We start from the raw sequence: 17,918 nt of genomic DNA, 5'->3' as shown, positions 1-17,918 counted from the left end.
TCATATCGATGGGAGGTGAGTTATTATTTTGAAACCATAAATAGCTTTAACAGTAACATTAAGTTATCAGCCCGTGGAGTAAACACATTTACAGATCTGGGCCTTGACAACACTAGAGTAAAATCCACATTCATAAACAAATGCCGCATTAGGGCCACAACACTGTAATGTATTGGATGTGCCATACTGATTGATGATTGTTGACCGTGTTCAAAAGTCTTTTATTGTATGTAAATGCTGGATGTTAATTGTTTAATGTTGTACATTGTTGTAAAGTTGTGTTGATACTGCTCAAAAAACTGTTAGAAAGATTTGTACTGTTTTTAAAAACTAATTTTTACTGAAAAGAGGCACATTTATTGTTTGGGTTTTGATTACCTTTGTTAACGTTATTGTTAACATTATTACAGCTACCTATAGTATTTAAAATACTCAGTCATTGTAATTAACAGTTGAATACTGCTGTTTTAAATTTCAATAAATATTAAGATTCAGATTCAGATCACTTTATTCATCCCAAAAGGGAAATAAGTGTGTGTGTGTGTGTGTGTGTGTGTGTGTGTGTGTGTGTGTGTGTGTGTGTGTGTGTGTGTGTGTTCACATATTGCTCCATAGCTCCAGTATTTCTCATTTTCTTTTCCAAAGGAGTAATAAAGGACCATTAGCATGGTATCTCCTTAAAGTCTCAAGTATGACTCCATCTAATTATTCTGTCTCACTTATTTCTCATAGTGAATTTTAGGAGAAATTTAGGAAAAACATTTAAGACAAAATGGAAACTAAAATGAGGCTGAGATGAGAATCTCAAATTTGTCTGCCGAGCTGTAGAAGAGCAAACTTTGAGCAGTAAAATTTTCCTCTGGAGTAGGACCAAATGCTTTCCAGCAGAACATTAAACTCTAATTATACTATAAGGGTTGTTCACTTAATCTATCAGTATTTTGAATCTTGAGACCACATGGCTAATTTCTAGATATAATTTTGTAATGTTTTGTTTATATTAAAGTCACTGAGAGACGTAATTTTAAAATGTATGATAAGGACTAATATCTAATTAGGAAAATAATGGTGGCAGAGCACTGAGATGGGCTGGCGGCCTGTCCAGGGTCTACCCTTGCATTTAACCTGAAGAAAGCTGGGAAAAGAGTCCAACAAAAGCTCATGGCTCTGAGTAGGAATAAGAGGGTATAGATAAAGGATAAATGGGTAGATGGTTACAGAGTTAATAAATCAGGTAATTTTCTCCCACATGTCTATACAGTCTGACTCCTGTGGGCAAATAAAGCGACTGAAGGACATTGGAATGCATGCAGGATGTAAGTAGAATATCAAAAAAGCAAAAATGATAGGATCCATGTCTGCCGGCAACATCTTAATACGTGCTGATATAAGAACACAGGTACAACCGCTTATTTCAGTAATAACCAAAGCAGTCTACCTCGAGCAGCTCAATTTAGCACAGAGCCACAAGCAAATGGAGGAGCCTGTTATTTACCCACAATGCAGATGCAGCTTCTTTCTTGAGCACTAAACCTCATTAAATGTTCAGGTAAAGGAGTTAAGATGTTCTTGTTCTGGTTAGATCAAAAAAGACGCTGCTAAAAAGAAAAAGTAATCAAGCCCTTGGAGTTAATATCTGCTCGAACCTTTTTAAGTGGCAGCAGTGACTTCAAGCAAGTGACCTTTCCTCTTCACAGTCGTTTCAGCTCATCTATGGGATGTTTAGTGTGAACGTCTGTCTTGAGGTCAGTCCACAGAATCTCCATAGGTTTCAGTTCTGGGTTCTGGCTGGACCTGCTGCAGCAGTGCTCAAGTTATATCACGCTTCAGTTGTCTTTTTTCCTGACGGTGACAAATAATCCAGGTCCAAAGGCAGTAAAGCAAACTTCAGGTGTGCAGCAATGTTTTTTCTTGCATTTTTTGTTGTTTTTTTTTTCCTTTGGAGAGCAGCTACTTTCTTCATAGCTTTCTGCCTGATGTTTTCCAGTTGCAGTGATGTCTTCAAGCCTTTAACTGTTAAAAAATGTAAAAAAAAAAATAAAAAATAACTCTTACTCATGGGTTCATCTTTACATCACTGAGGATTCTGCATTGTGACATTGAAGTCATCTTGGCTGGATCCCCTCTAAGAGTAGCCACAGCACTAAACTGTCTCCTTTCATAGGTAATATGTGTAACAGAAGATTAATTAATTCCTTAATTGAATCCCAAACACCTTCAGATTCCTTTGTGTCCACTTTCAGTCTTATATGTAGCTGAACTGATTTAAAAAGAACTTTATTGTCCACCATCGTGGGAAAAATCTTTGACACAGAAAAAGCTGAAACGAACATACAAGAACTAGCAGATAAGGTCTCACAACATGTAAAACAGAAATTAAGAGATTTTTCTTCATAAACTGAAAGGTTTATGCCTGAATAGGGATGACACCCAAATGGACTTCCCCCAATCCTCATTTTAACTCCATTACGTGTTTCAAAATATATTACCTCAGAATTTGACAAAATTAAAAAATGGTTTGACAATAAAAAGTTATCATTAAACTTAAACAAAACGAAAATGATGGTATTTGGAAACAATAAAAACAATCAAGCACAGGTACAGATTGAGGGTGTAAACATTGAAAGAGTACATGAAACTAAATTTCTTGGGGTAATTATAGACTAATAGGTAATTATAGGCTGGAAATCTCATATTAAACACATCCAACAACAAAGTATCTAGAGGCATCTCAGTTCTGGCCAGAGCAAAGCAATTCCTGGATAAAATCACTCCGCATTCTGTTCTGTTCCCTAGTTGTGCCTTATCTAAGTTACTGTTTAGAGGTTTGGGGAAATACGTACTTATTCTTCAATTCTAAATTAATCAAATTTTTTGACATAGTGGAATTCCAAACTGCACAATTCATGTATAAAGCTAGGAACAACGTATTACCATCCTACTTGCAGGAAATGTTTTATGACAGAGAGGGGAGGTATAATTTAAGGGGTTCTCTAAATTTTAAGACTATGAAAAGATTTTCTATATCAGTCAGTGGAGTTAAACTATGGAACAGAATGGATTCAGAATTAAAACAATGTCCACACATTAACCAGTTTAAAAAAAAAATATTAATAATGAATTAATAATTTAAAAACATGACTCTCATGAGGTACAAAGAGGAAGGGGTTTAGCAGCTTTTAGAGGCCTGATATAACACTATTGGGTGAATGGGTAGATCTGTGTATATCTATACATAGATATAGAGCAGATACAGTATAGTGTAAATAAGTATATTTATATAAATATTTATATGGGTATGTGTGTACAAATATATAGAAATATTCAACTATGTGTATGTGTGTATGCATGTATAAGTATGTGTGTGAGTATAATTACAGTATATAATAATAATAATAATAATAATAATAATAATAATAATAATAATAATAATAATAATAATAATAATAATAATAATAATAATAATAATAATAATAATAATTAAAGCTGCAAGCAGCGATGAACGGGCCCTCGCACTCACGTCCACCGCCCCCCATAAGCATATCAGAAATGACACCACCCACGACTCTCTATGTCAAACCATTCAAAAGTTATAGCAGAAAAAAGGAACAACCAATCAGAAGAAGGGGCAGGGCTAATTCAGGCCAATGAAGGTCAAGGACTCCATACAGAGTATGATGACACCACTCACGACTCTCTATTTCAAACCATTCAAAAGTTATGGCAGAAAATCGGGACAACCAATCAGAAGAAGGGGCGGGGGTAATTCAGGCCAATGAAGGTCAAGGACTCAATACCGAGTCCCATGACACCACCCACGACTCTTTATGTCAAACCATTCAAAAGTTATGGCAGAGAAAAGTATTCTAGGGGGCGCTGTTGAGCCGTTAGGCAACGCCCATTAATGCAAACCATGAAATATCAAATTTATCACCAGGCCTGGCTTGCATGCAAAATTTGGTGACTTTTGGAGAACTATCAAATATGGACCAATCAGATGAAGGGGACGAGCGCTTTTTCGCGTCTAGCGTCGCCACGGTAACACTTTTGAAAGAGAAAAGTAATGCGTGTAGTCGCAGGATGGAGACGCACATTTTGATGTATAACACATCTGGGTTCACGATACGGTTCGGGCTGAATTTGGTTCTCGAAGGAATGGCATATATTGCTCCAAAATTACGCGATTAATTCAGAATGTTCAAAATGGCCGACTTCCTGTTAGGTTTCGGCCATGGCGCCAAGAGACTTTTCTTTTAGTTGCGACATGATACAGGTGTGTACCGATTTTCGTTCATGTACGTCAAACCGTATTATGGGGCTTGAGGCACAAAGTTTTTTCTGTCGAACCAATCAGATGAAGGGTGGGCGCGATTTTTGGCGTCTAGCGCCGCTACGGTAACGCTTTTGAAAGAGAAAAGTAATGCGTGTTGTCGCAGGATGGAGACGCACATTTTGATGTATAACAGACTTGGGGGCACGTTACGGTTCGGGCTGAATTAACTTTCGAAGGAATGGCATAAATTTCGCCAAAATGACACGACTAATTCAAAATGGCCGACTTCCTGTTCGGTTTAGGGCATGACGCCAAGAGACTTTTCTTTCAGTTGTGCCATGATACAGGTGTGTACCGATTTTCGTGCATGTACGTCAAACCGTATCGTGGGGCTTGAGGCACAAAGTTTTCAAGGGGGCGCTGTTGAGCCATTTTGCCACGCCCATTAATGTAAACCATTAAATATCAAATTTTTCGCCAGGCCTGACTTGCATGCAAAATTTGGTGACTTTTTGGGCACGTTTAGGGGGGCAAAAAGGCCCTCCTTTCGTCAGAAGAACGAAAGAAAAAAGAAAAAGAAATTCCTACAGATACAATAGGGCCTTCGCACTGAAGGTGCTCGGGCCCTAATAATAATAATAATAATAATAATGTTATTTAGCAGTGTGAGTACAGTGTGTGAATATTTATAAATACAGGATCAATGATCAGTGAATGGGGGTAGGACCAAATAAGTTTACACTTCTTCCTATTCCTTTTTTGGCACATGTAAATCAAGATAGCAAGTTTTAAAGGAATAAATTCTTTGTTTTTGGTTGTTTTATTTTCTTAAACTTCTCATGAAGTGCTGCTTCTTTTTTTTTTACATGTCCAAAAATAAAATAAATCAAATCAAATCAAAAAATCGAAATGTCGTTTCAGTGGCAACATGAACCGAGGTTGGTTTGACAGGTTTGACCAGAGTGAATGTAAGGTGACATTAGTTGGCATCATAGGTTATTTTGAGCTAGACCAAGAGAAACTAGCCAACTTGCAGTAACTGAACTAAGCTGGTTGTGGTCCAGTCGGTTTCAGGCTTGCTCATTTCACCCATGTGACTTAACACAAAAAAATGAAAGCGTTCTCAAAAGCCATCTTCAAGAAACCTGTGACTAGCATCACAGGGGGACTTGTCTGTTACTGTGACTTAGATAAAGATCAGTGTTATTTTTTTGCTACTGCATCACATGTTTTTTAAGATTTCTCACTTCACTTTGATTACACTCAGCTGTTTTTTTTGTTCGTTTTTTGTCTTTTGGGCCCAGGATTGGACAGCCAACCATAGCAAGCAGGGCAAAGCAACACTAGCAAACAGCCAAATGACAATAATAAGAGAAAACAATCATGAAGAAAAAACGTTCGGACTTACCCACCAATCAGCTATCAACATAGTCTACTGTTAACCCGTGCTATATCTGTAAACAACTATTATTTCACAAAATGAAGGCGTATGAATAGAAACCTGGCGGTGCGTCACTGCCTTCTGGCCATTTGGTGACGTTATGTTTATATTCTTGTAAAACAAGCAAACAGTAATATAAAAGAAGAACAAAACATTAGGAGCTCTTAAAAGTTCTGGTACAGCAGATATTGCATGGGTCCTTCCATTCGGTCAGTCCAGGTCATCTTATGTTGTCCAGTCAATTAATAAATAATGCAGCCGGTTATATGTTCGGATCATGTCTTCCTCTGGAACCACATGTTGGCCGACTTTACTTTTCATTTGACAGTAAACCTCTCTGTAATAGTAGTGAACTGGTAGCTGTAAGTTATTTTGGAAAATGATATTTATCAAGCAAAATCCTATTGAATAGTTTACATTTTCTGCAGAAAAACGTGCATAGATTATTATGAGAGGTATATTCATTTTGAATTTGATACCAGAAGTATGTATCTGAGTAGCTGGGAAAGTTATAATAAAGGAGGTCTAAAAATGCTTCAGCACCTCACAACTAATTAAGTTAATTGGCAACAAAACTAACATCCCAGTGAGTCTTTCTGAGATAAAGAATAGGGAAAGGCTCATCACTCTTTGAACAAGTATGTGAGAATGTGGTTCAACAATTCAAGATTTTCTCTCTGTTCCACCTGCAGTACATGGAATGAATTAAATATTCAGAGAAATCTCTTTACACAGGAGACAAGGCCAAAGGTTTTTCATTAGATAGCTATGACCTCTAAGCTCTAAGGTAGTAATGAATTAGAAATATCTGCAGTTCTGCAGTGGAAATCATTGCATCAGGGCTTAGTAAACACCCTGCATCCACGAATGCAAGCTAAAACTTCCATCCATCTGTCCATTTTCTATACCCGTTTTATTCTTTGCAGGGTCAGCCTAAGCTTTATAATACAAAATAAAAACATATCAAAATCAAACCAAGAGACTCAAAAAGCGTCTCTGAGGACAAGATCGACTCTCCTATGGTTTGATGTAACTTGCACATTTAAAACGATGCCATGGATTTATACAAAACAATCCAAAACTGCATTCTGTACATATTACGACAGCATAGTTCTGTACTAAAAGATTCTGGGTGCTACACTAGCTCATCTGGAGTCCAGACCTGTCACTCATAGAAAATATCTGCCTCTTCACGACACTATAAAGATGACACAAGAGATTAATTCCCGCCCAGCTGCTGAAATCCTTCATTAAACAAAACTAGAACATATTGCTTTTTAATAGACACCAGCTTGGCAAAAAAAAAAAAAAAGTCTGTTTAAAGAAACGCAGGCCGTGATGACCATGGCTCTACTTCAACTTTTTGAAATATTATATGTGCATGGTTCCTTCCATAATTCTTGATTAACTACATCTGCGGTGTTTTAAAGGTCATTATTAATAAGTCAGAACAGAGAGGACTGCACAAAATGTGCAGTCACCTCAAGAGAAAAACAGCACTAAGGTTGAGGTGTACCATTCTTGTGTGCTTTTGGAACTTCTGGCAAGTCAATGTCAAATCCGTTGCCAACACGCCCTGGCGCACTGCCATCCGGTAACAGACAGCTCTACAGCAGAGCAGCGCTACTGGAATGCCAAAAATTTCTTTCATTTACTGAAAAAAGGTTTGCTGATTTTCCTCCCTTTCCTCCACTCTTAGCTATTTGGATTGTGTGTGTGTGTCTGTGTGTGTGTGTGTGCGTGTGTGTGTGTGTGTGTGCGTGCGTGCGTGCGTGCGTGCGTGCGTGTGTGTGTGCGTGCGTCTTAGCCACCTGTGCATATTCAGCATTGCAAAGAGCAACGTACTACAGGAATGTCGTCCCGTTGAGCAGCCACTCAATAAAGAGGGAGCGTGAAGAATGTGCCTTGGCATACACAGGATATTACTGTACATGTGTTTAACATAACCTGCTGTCAAAGGCTGCACTGGCCAACCGTAACAGCGTGTCAAATATTAATCTGGTGCAATTTTCCGCTGCTTTAAGATGATTTGGATAAATCAGATATAAAGCGCTGCAAGTGTGGTTTATTGGCTCCAGAAACCAGACTGTCGACTGTGTAGAGGCCACTTGCTAAATATACTCACAGCTACTTAATGACTGCTTCTAGAAGTATTACTTTCGCTCTATTTCATCAAAAATCTATTAAAACCTTGTTGTTGTTGTTTTTTAGCACAGCACTTGTTTTCCTCACAGTGCTTTTAGGTTTAATTCTTGTGTTTAGAACTGTACAGTCGCCATTTAAGAGTTTAATGGAGAGCAGGGTTGGCCTACTTGCAGATGCAGCTCTTCCATCTGATTTTATCTAGTTATACAAGAGTTTTGCACCCGAAATGTCAGTAAATGTATTATGTAACATTATGGTCCTGCGGGCTCACTCTCACGAGAATACGTATATTGACCAAAGACCGGTCAAGGGTACGTCTTTAACTCGCTGCCTAGAAGAAACAGGAAGACTGGTTAACTTTTCTCATTGAACTTCTAAGTAATGTCTTATTATCGATTTTTGGCTAGCTGTGTTTTGTCGCTGTTCGTTTCTTGTTTTGATGTGCCAATAAACTTGTCCACTCTGCAATTTTGTTTTTCTCTTCTCTTCAATTGTCAGCAGATGTGCAAACAATCGATTTGGACGAGCATGCGTACTTGTGTCCAAGTTCAATGTGTTTTGCTGAAGAAAGAGTATTTTTTTTCTTGCCAGTTCTTGTAAAGCTGTGCGGGCTATTGCATGGCAAACGTGCAGGTTTTGTAACGTAAACGCAGCAGAATAGCTGTTCTATGTCGATTACCATCTCGGCTAACAGACGTTAACATCTAACAGATGCTAAAAATGCCCACAAATTTGTTATTCAAGTGTTTGCTTGTTTTTTGTTTTTTTTTGTTCAGCTTTCATTGCTTAGGATACTATTATGAGTTGTGTGCACTCTAGCCTAAAATAAAATGCTTCGCCATTGGTAGTCTCTGTAAGTTACGACTATGGCTGCCACTTTATATGCCAGTTAAACTGGACTTTAGCTGGTGAACTTGTCTACATGCCCCGCTAGATTTACGCTGTACTGATGCTAGATGTAGCAGTAGTGCTAACAAGAAACTGCACTACCAAATCTCCTGATCTAAATGCACATATCTTAATCAGCTGAAGTTGTATGAAACATATCTGGTGTGTTTTACATCCCTCACTTCCAAATATAAACTATGCTTTTCTCAGTTGGAATTTGAGGATGTCTGCGGTGGTCTAGTGTGCCTGTGCTGATTGAGCGAGTGTGCAGTTACACACTGTATAGAGGTGTGTTGCTGTAAGAGTGGAATGAAGGACACAGCAGATCACATGACAACATCTGCTACATTTGCTGTTACCCCCCCACCCCAACGGTCTCATGACCGTCTCGTATAATTGCCCCTGTCTGAGGGCTTTTCGAGAAGACCCCTCTTCCCAGATGAATTGGAAGCAAAGGTCTCTATTGTGATTAATATGATAATCTCTTCCTTTTGATTCTGCTCTAACTGGCACCCATTCTGAACTTCAACTATGTTCTGATTATTAGATGTGGTCGGAATAGTGAACAATATAAAGAGCCACGAGGCCAGAGGCCACCTTTCATCTGAGTCCAGGGTCGGTTAATCATTTTTTGGAGTGGTCTGGTTGTGGAGTTGTCATGGCCCCCATTTCTGGAGGCTTGGCCCCCGAGGCAGTCCTAAGCTGTAATTATGCCTGAGCAGAGTATAGTGCGGAGGGAAAGGAACTCTCAGCACTCAGCCTGATTGGGCTGAAAGTGGCGCCGCTCTCTTTGGGTCCCAAATCCCCCCCCACATACCCCCCGGTCCCAGATTGCCACCACTTCCTATGTCTAATCTAGGCATAATCGACATTTAAGCACACATCGACGCAAGTCCTTTATGCACATTTACTCTCATGTGCAACATAGTAATTACACAAATCTAGAAACTTTTTTGCAGTTTTAAAAGTTTCGAATTTAATGCAAAGTATTGTGTCGTTTAATGAAAAAATACATCATTTATATAATACATATGATTAATAGGAATTTTGAGTGTTTGTGCCATGACAAATGGTTAAACTAAAAGAAATTCATCAGAAAATATCATTTTCTCTGGAACAGTCATGAAATCCTTTTTTCCCTCATTGACACTTGCAATCTATTATTCTCTTTTAAACAATGAAAAATTATAGTTCATGAAAGGAACAATGTGTTTTGCAGATGCAGGCCGTTTTGTGCTTCATCTGAATGTGACCTGAGGTTTTTGGCTGAAATGAAGAGAAAAGATGGAAATTTATCACTATTGGTTGTTGAGCAGTCAGCATAAAAAGTTATGATGATTGCACCAGACTCTCGAAAAATATATATCAATAAATCAGATACTCCTTTGTCTCCTTCCGTGTATGGCACAAAACAATTGCAGTCTTGACACATTTTGAAGTGTGTTCATGTTTTTATCTCATGAGGTCTGTTATAAAAGCCCATTGTTGGTGTCCTCAAATCCTTTTCAGGTTTGGTCTCCACTGAAAACCAAGCAGGGGCCTCATATTGTGCAGCCATCCCATAATGAACTTTCTATTTTTGTCCCTCAACGTTTGTTCTGCCTCAGAGGAAAAATATGACCCCTACCTCTCCAATTAAGTGGCCATAAAAACGCTCAGAGAATGAGAATGAGTTCTGCCAGCATGATAAATAAGACCTTTCACATCCACATTAGCTGCATAATGTAACTTAAAGAGACTGGTGAAACTGTGAAATTTATTGTAATGCTGCTGTTTTGTTGTTTTGTAAAAGTCTTAATTAAGCCTTCTTCCCTCTACGTGCTACAGTACGTGCAAGCAGGAGTTACATCAGTCGATCCTCACAACAGTTTATTTTAACCAGCCAAGCATGCACGCGCTAAGCATGGTGGATGGAAGAAGCTGCAAATACTTAATACTTAACGACCCCTGAAATATAAAATACCACTTGAGAGCATTTTTGTGTTGCCAGAAATGAGCATCCCTTTTCAATTACTTGTGCTCTTTGGTTGCAACGTCAGTGTCAAGATTTTATTCACTTTTCAGTGACTCCAGCAACGTCATCAGTGTACTCTGCCTATTTAAACTACCGTAGACATTTTTAGATCTGTGTGACCCTCAAACAGTTACAGGGTTGTGTTATGGCAGATTTATATATATATATATATATATATATATATATATATATATATATATATATATATATATATATATATATATTCAATTCAATTTTATTTATATAGACCCCCAAGCAATTATTCCATAACTTATCTTCTTATCTTTTGCATGCGTGTTATTACATGTGTGAAATAATGGCTTTCCTGACACGTTCCTGTATTGTTGAACAGCTTGTTGGACTTTCCCCAACCCGCCCCCCTGCTCCTTTTTTTTATTTCAAGGCCACTAAATAACAGCATGAAGTAGGGTCTGGGATCTCTGCAGTCACCACGCCACACCTGGGCCTTTGCTTCCTTCCTGCCCTCCCCGGGAATTCTTCACTTTCACCACCTGCCAAAGGACAGTATGGGGTGGAGAGGGGGAGGGGGGATCTTTCCTTTTTAAGGCTAGGCTGTGCAATTTTATTCCCTCTCCAGATCATTACAGCAACCTGTACAAACTTGTGAGGAAGTAAAAACTTGATTTTACAGCACTTCTCACTTGAGGCCTTGCATGCGTGCATATGGATGTGCTAGTACGCTAAGCTCTTTAAAGACTCCTTTGATTATTTCATTTACAAGAGGCAACAAGTCAATAAATTAAATCTGACAACCCCTACAACCACAGTGCTACTCCAAAGGTTTTTTGTCAGTACTGTCCTCTGCTGGCTGCAAAATTGAACTGAAGTTATTCATTTCATTGTACATATTTTTTACCAGCGTTGTATGTATATGCAGAGGAGTATACCATTACCAAAACGCAACGATGCAGACACTCACCGGCAGTTTTAGATTCACATGCCTTCATTTTACGACATAGTTTTGTATGAGCAGTTTAATTTAAGGGGAAAGTTTGGGAAATAAGGAGTTTATTTATTATTGCATGCCTGAGTAAAAGTCTTAAATAGATCTTAAATAGATCTTAAATATCTTCAATGAACCAGTTCCTTGCAGTACATGGCACCTCTTGTGGCAACAAGAAACAAGTGTCTGTTGACTATGGATTACAAGCACCTGAAGATCAGTCTTTGAGACTTTAAGCAAGTTTGTGTTGCTCTTTATAAATTGAACAACCAAAGATCAAGAGTTGCAGCAGGAATGTCTCTGAGCTTCCTTGGATTAAGTCGGTAATCCAATACATAAATCATCATCAATGTATAGATCCGTTTTTTTTTTTATAAGATCAATTTTCTTTTTCCCCGTCTGTCCCCTTTGCCGCCTCACTTGACCATTTTGATTAATCTTTCAGCTAAATTAAACCTAACCTGAGAAGAGTGATGCAAGCACAAATAAGCAGAAACCTGTCCTCTCAAGACGCCACTCCCATCTCACTGTGCAACCTGACATGGCGTAACTTCACATACCAATATAAACACGTGTCTCTTTGGGCCTGGACTTGTGGTTGCAAACACCCATTCATTAATCTGCCAATGTGTTTTGGATTAAAACATAAATAGCGATAAATGAAGCAAAGTAAAAGGTTTTTGTCTGCACCTCTCGCGTTCCAACAAACGTAAGCATTGTTTCTTTAATCAAAGCCTGCTCTCTTGCGTTGCCACCTCAGGTCTCCACCAGTAGCTTCTGCGAATATTTGCCGGTTGCCTGGCAACTGCCTGGCAACTGCAATAAACCGACCTTATCAAAATTAAATAATATGTCACTGTTTAATTACACAACAATCGAACAATTCAATATCAGAACACACATAAGCTGTTCACTTGTAACATGTTATACACAGAGACACAGATGACATAGTTATGAGGTACAGATAATAAGTAAAAAACAAATAAAACAGTGTTCCCATAATCAATGCAAGAACACCAATAGCTTTGTTGTGATTGTACATCCCTCTCTGGATACAGCGGTTACCCAACACAGAAAAGTACAAAAATATCACGATAGTCATCTAATACACGATGTACACAGTTAACTTGGAGAATTAAAAGCTCTATTGTTTTCCCAGAGTAAGTATATTTTATATGTCACTGACAGATGACTAGTTTAGTAAGCAGAATACAAAATATACATGTATTTGTGCAACTGCAACCCTTTTCTCCCATACTTCCTGCAAACATTCGTTCTCCCAATACAGCAGCCTATTTTTAATTTGAGTAAAAACAAAACATAACAGAGTAGATTTTTAAAAAGTACCTTTTTTTGAAATACCTGCTCTTACTGGAAAAGGAGCAATTAAAATAGAAACATTTGATAGTAATAAATAGAATACCAATTGTTCCATCTGCCCTCCACAGTATTGATGTATTTTTAACAAATGTATATATACTGTATATATATATACTGTATATATACACATTTTTTTAAAAATACATATACACACACATATATATATATATATATATATATATATACATATATATATATATATATATACACACTTTTTTTAAATACATACATATATATATATATATATATATATATATATATATATATATATATATATATATATATATATACTGTATATATAAGGGCTTCATTAAAACATTTTCTACGGTTTCTCTGATGTGAACACACACGCTCATACACTCATGCTTGTATAAAAATCTCAGAGACAGCTTTTAAAGTGGTCACGTTCAAAAATCTAACAGAGTTTAAAGAAGCCACTTACATGCTTCACATGTTTAGAGGACCATAGTGTAAAAAAAATATATACATTGCATAGATTAAAAAAGAAAAAAGGAAACATAGTCATAATTGCAATGCCACTGGTTCCAGAATCCAAATAACACATATCTGCTATTTGCTTTTTCCTTGTTTATAACTCTGTACTGAAATACTGGACAGCTGCAGCACAAATGTGCCTCTAGATTACCTACAGTTGTACAGTTTGTTAATAGCTTGAATGAAGTTTGTTTTGGTTAAATATAAGATAAGAAAATAAACAACAACGTAGAGCTTTCTGTTTTTGTCCATTAAATGCTATGCACGAACTGGAAAAGCAGCCATCGTGTACTGAATGTTGGACTAATAATTATCTATGAGACATTACAGTACATACATATTTATATATATTGTTTTTTTTCCTTTCCTGGCTAATTAAGGGTTCATACAGAAAAGCGAAGCATTCATATGTTTCCTTTTAAAATAAGTCTGGTGATGGTAATCATTAGCCCGTCTGCCACATCCAGTTATTATCCAGGGTTAAAGTCCATGTCATCACCAGCTTTGCTCCTTATTCCGTAGTCCTTTGTCCAGTCTTTGTCAACATTTAAACCTCTATCCAGGTGATCCAATCTTTCTTACTTGCTCCTTTGCGAGCCAATCATCACCTTGGATACAAAGTTGACTATGGCGCTGGCTGGCTGCTCAGGGTCGTGCTCAGCAAACAGATGGCATACGTTGTCCATGGAAGTGCCAGTTTTCCTCGCCACAAAACCGAAGATTCTGCAAAGGTGGAGCAAAGTGGTTAACAGCAGCACCGTCACCTACCTCAAACTGACCAAGTGTCTTTAAAAATAGCTGCTTCAGCTGCGTTCTGGCTGCAGCCCCGGAGAAAATTATAATCATTTACTCACTTTGCTAACGGGTGCCCGTCTTTCTTCCACCTATGAGCAGTAATGAGACTGTTATTAGCAGAACACCTAAAATACAACTAAAATCAAACTAGATTTGAGTCATTTCTTTTACTTTTTCTGCCTGATTGGAATAATGACATTTTTTTCTCAGAACTGATACTGACCACAAATATTCAAACAAAAAAAAAAAATCACTCACTTTCTTTCATCTGGGTCCAGAGCACAAAATATCACTGTGTTAACATTGTAATGCCTCCTGAAAAAGAGTCTAAAAAGAGACAAAAATGATGATTAGGATGACTGGACGTACAGTAGCTTTGATAAAGGGTGTTGAGGCAAATGTTTTACGCACTTCCTCTGGTTGTCCGTGAGGGTGATTCCCTGAGAGGAAACTTTGAAGTGGACCACCGTGGAGGTCGGCGGAGGGTTGACGCTCAGGGTCATGCTGGTGGCTTTCTGCACTGCCTGGCCGCCTGTTAGCGACTCCATATCCACAGAACCCAAGTACCACACATTACACGCTGTAAAGACAAAAACACATTCAAAGTTTAGGTTTTCAAAGTAAAAAACAACTAGAGTGAGTGCACGACAACAGGACGGAGAACACTGCTTGGTTCCAAAAGTGAGCGAGGGCACCGCCGAGCAGAGGTGTCAAGTAACAAAGTACAAATACTTTGTTACCTTACTTAAGTAGAAATTTTGGTTATCTATACTTCACTGGAGTAATTATTTTTCAGATGACTTTTTACTTTTACTCCTTACATTTTCACGCAATTATCTGTACTTTTTACTCCTTACATTTTCACGCAATTATCTGTACTTTTTACTCCTTATGTTTTAAAAACAGCCTCGTTACTCTATTTCATTTCGGCCTTTAAAGAAAAACTATCCAGTTAAATTGCTCCATCCGGATAGAGTGAATTTGGTTGTGGTTGTTTCAGATGTTCTTGTCCAGTTTTGTTCTTACATCCGTTCCCTCAGATTCCTGCAACTAAACTTGGATGTACATTCCAATAAAGGTTAGGAGAAATGATAACATGCCTATGAAGTTTGACTTTTTGCACCATTACAATACTTATAGGCAACTAGTCATCATATCTTCTGCTCTCTGAAACACATGTTAATGCTCAATAGTACACATATATGCTTCTTTAATATATTTGCATTATACTAAGATGCATTGCATTCATTTTCAATAGCTTTTTTCCCCCTTACATTACTTTTACTTTTATACTTTAAGTAGTTTTGAAACCAGTACTTTTATACTTTTACTTGAGTAAAAAACTTGAGTTGATACTTCAACTTCTACAGGAGTATTTTAAAACTCTAGAATCTATACTTCTACCTGAGTAATGAATGTGAATACTTTTGACACCTCTGCCGCAGAGGGATTGTGTCGGTGTTTACCGTCTCTCCGTGCATGTCTCATAATGTCTATTAACAGCGAGTGATCTAAGATGCTACATTACCTGCGCCCTGCTTCAGCAGCTCAGCGGCAGAGTTTGTCACTGACTGGGAGGTATTCTCCACAACATCTTCGAGAGGATCTTTGAACAAAAACATCGGAGATCAACAGCTACACCAACAGCTATAATTACTAAACGGCCACATAAAACAGTCAGCTATGATTGTCAGTTGGGAGAGGCAACACAACTTAAAATAATGGCAACTTTCTTTCCTGGTCATTATCTTGAATAAAATAAAATGTGCAGGATGTGTGTGGGTGAACGTTTACCTCTGTCAGGTATGATAAGTTTACACGGCAAAGCCAAAGGAGTGATTGAATGTTGACAGACCAGCGCGGTTAAGCTTCCTGTAAAAACAATAGCATGTGAGACCAAAATTACAGTTAACTGGGAATGTTCACAAAGCACCACTGACTGTCTTGCATCATTACCTCAATAAGAATGAGGTAAAGATAAAAGAATGATAAACCATTCATTAGGATCAAGTTATTTATTGCACTGCCCTTATAAAACACACACATACACACACACACACACGCACACGCACACACACACACACACACACACACACACACACACACACACACACACACACACACACACACACACACACACACATGCAATTATTATTGAGCGTACTGAAAAATATGACATAATTTGAAAGAAAAAGGATAATAGTACAGTACACGGACCTCTAGACCTCATTGTACAGTATTTTTTGGGATTATACAAAACAAACTACCAATGCAGCAAACACACCAGCAGAGGGCAGTGTTGCTCATGAAGTCTCGATATGTATTTAAAGCGTACTCAAACAAATGTCACTCCTGTAAGATGGCTGCAGGTTTGAACCGAACAGGTGCTTACCAAAATACGGCTCATTAGGACAACCCTTCAGCCGCACTCCTTTCTGCGTGCACTCAATTAGGAAGTGGCGCACCAGTTCGTTGGACAGATCTCCCCCTGTAAGAAACATGGAGATGTCATCCGCCTGACACCACAGATACACTGTACCACCAAGCGTGAGATCACAGCTGTCACTAGTTATGTGAAACATATTAAGTGGACACATTCACACGGTACAAGAGGTGCAAGAGCAATCCTACGTGAGGAATGTCGACACAAAGGCTCGGACAAAACCGTGCTCCTTGAGGTGGGTTAGGTTTCACACCTTTAAGGAGTTACAGGGCTCTCAGATCAATGGAAAAATACCATATTATCATTCCAGAATTTATCAGTTTCCTTCAAGTAACCGAAGTTCAGTGCGCAACATGGCGAAAAACTACAACATATTCATCACTAACTGTTTTGATCCTGTAAAACATGTTCATGTACAGTAGGTTTATAGAATGATGATTCTCCTGATATCATAAGTGCATTTTATTCCATTTGAGCAACACTGAAGTAGACATTAGACATTAACGTAACTGGCGCATGTGATGCAGTATAAATGCATTCAGTAGAGCCACTATGAACTTCATGAGGTTTTAGGTTTTTTAAAAGGTAAAACTCCTTTCATTTGATGGTCCTAAGTCTAAATAGCGGTTGTCGAAGCTCCCCATTAGAATTCCTGCTTGATTATCTAAATCCGAAGATTACCAAAAATTACTGCAGACACCGAAGACTGAAGACGCTGACTCACAAGAGCTTCACACACACCTGCTTATATATATATATATATATATATATATATATATATATATATATATATATATATATATATGTATATATATATAAACTGTTTAAGAAAAAAAAGGACAAAAAGCTGTCTTTCAGCAAAAATTCATGTGTGAATCTCTGTCGCAAATAGCTCAGTCAGTCTTTGTTTTTGCGTTGACACATAGCCAGAGAATGCTTGGACAGTTTCCTCTCTAGACTTTGTTTTCTTTCTATAAAAAAAACAGACAAAAAAACCCCAATCTTGACAATGGTTAGGGGAATATACTGTAACTTTTATATCGAACAGTTATGTGGGGCAGGGAGCTTCCCTAAAGAATG

At 38.0% G+C, this 17,918-nt stretch overlaps 1 protein-coding gene across 1 annotated transcript in view; it reads right to left on the bottom strand.

The window, feature by feature from the left end:
- Positions 1-13,374: 13,374 nt before the first annotated feature.
- LOC133452757 (tensin-3-like) overlaps positions 13,375-17,918 on the bottom strand; it is a 30,870-nt gene continuing 26,326 nt past the window's right edge. The window contains exons 20-26 of the mRNA XM_061732364.1: positions 16,788-16,883; positions 16,190-16,267; positions 15,924-16,001; positions 14,807-14,975; positions 14,654-14,722; positions 14,455-14,484; positions 13,375-14,323 (exon numbers count right to left, since the gene is read on the bottom strand). Coding sequence (XP_061588348.1) covers positions 14,179-14,323; positions 14,455-14,484; positions 14,654-14,722; positions 14,807-14,975; positions 15,924-16,001; positions 16,190-16,267; positions 16,788-16,883 — 665 coding nt within the window. The 3' untranslated portion in view covers positions 13,375-14,178. The remainder of the gene's footprint in view (positions 14,324-14,454; positions 14,485-14,653; positions 14,723-14,806; positions 14,976-15,923; positions 16,002-16,189; positions 16,268-16,787; positions 16,884-17,918) is intronic.

This window comes from Cololabis saira, chromosome 10, assembly GCF_033807715.1.
Source record: "Cololabis saira isolate AMF1-May2022 chromosome 10, fColSai1.1, whole genome shotgun sequence".
Classification (NCBI taxonomy): Eukaryota; Metazoa; Chordata; class Actinopteri; order Beloniformes; family Belonidae; genus Cololabis; species Cololabis saira.
The sequence above is the reverse complement of the archived record's forward strand: the minus strand, read 5'-3'. Positions and strand labels throughout refer to the sequence as shown.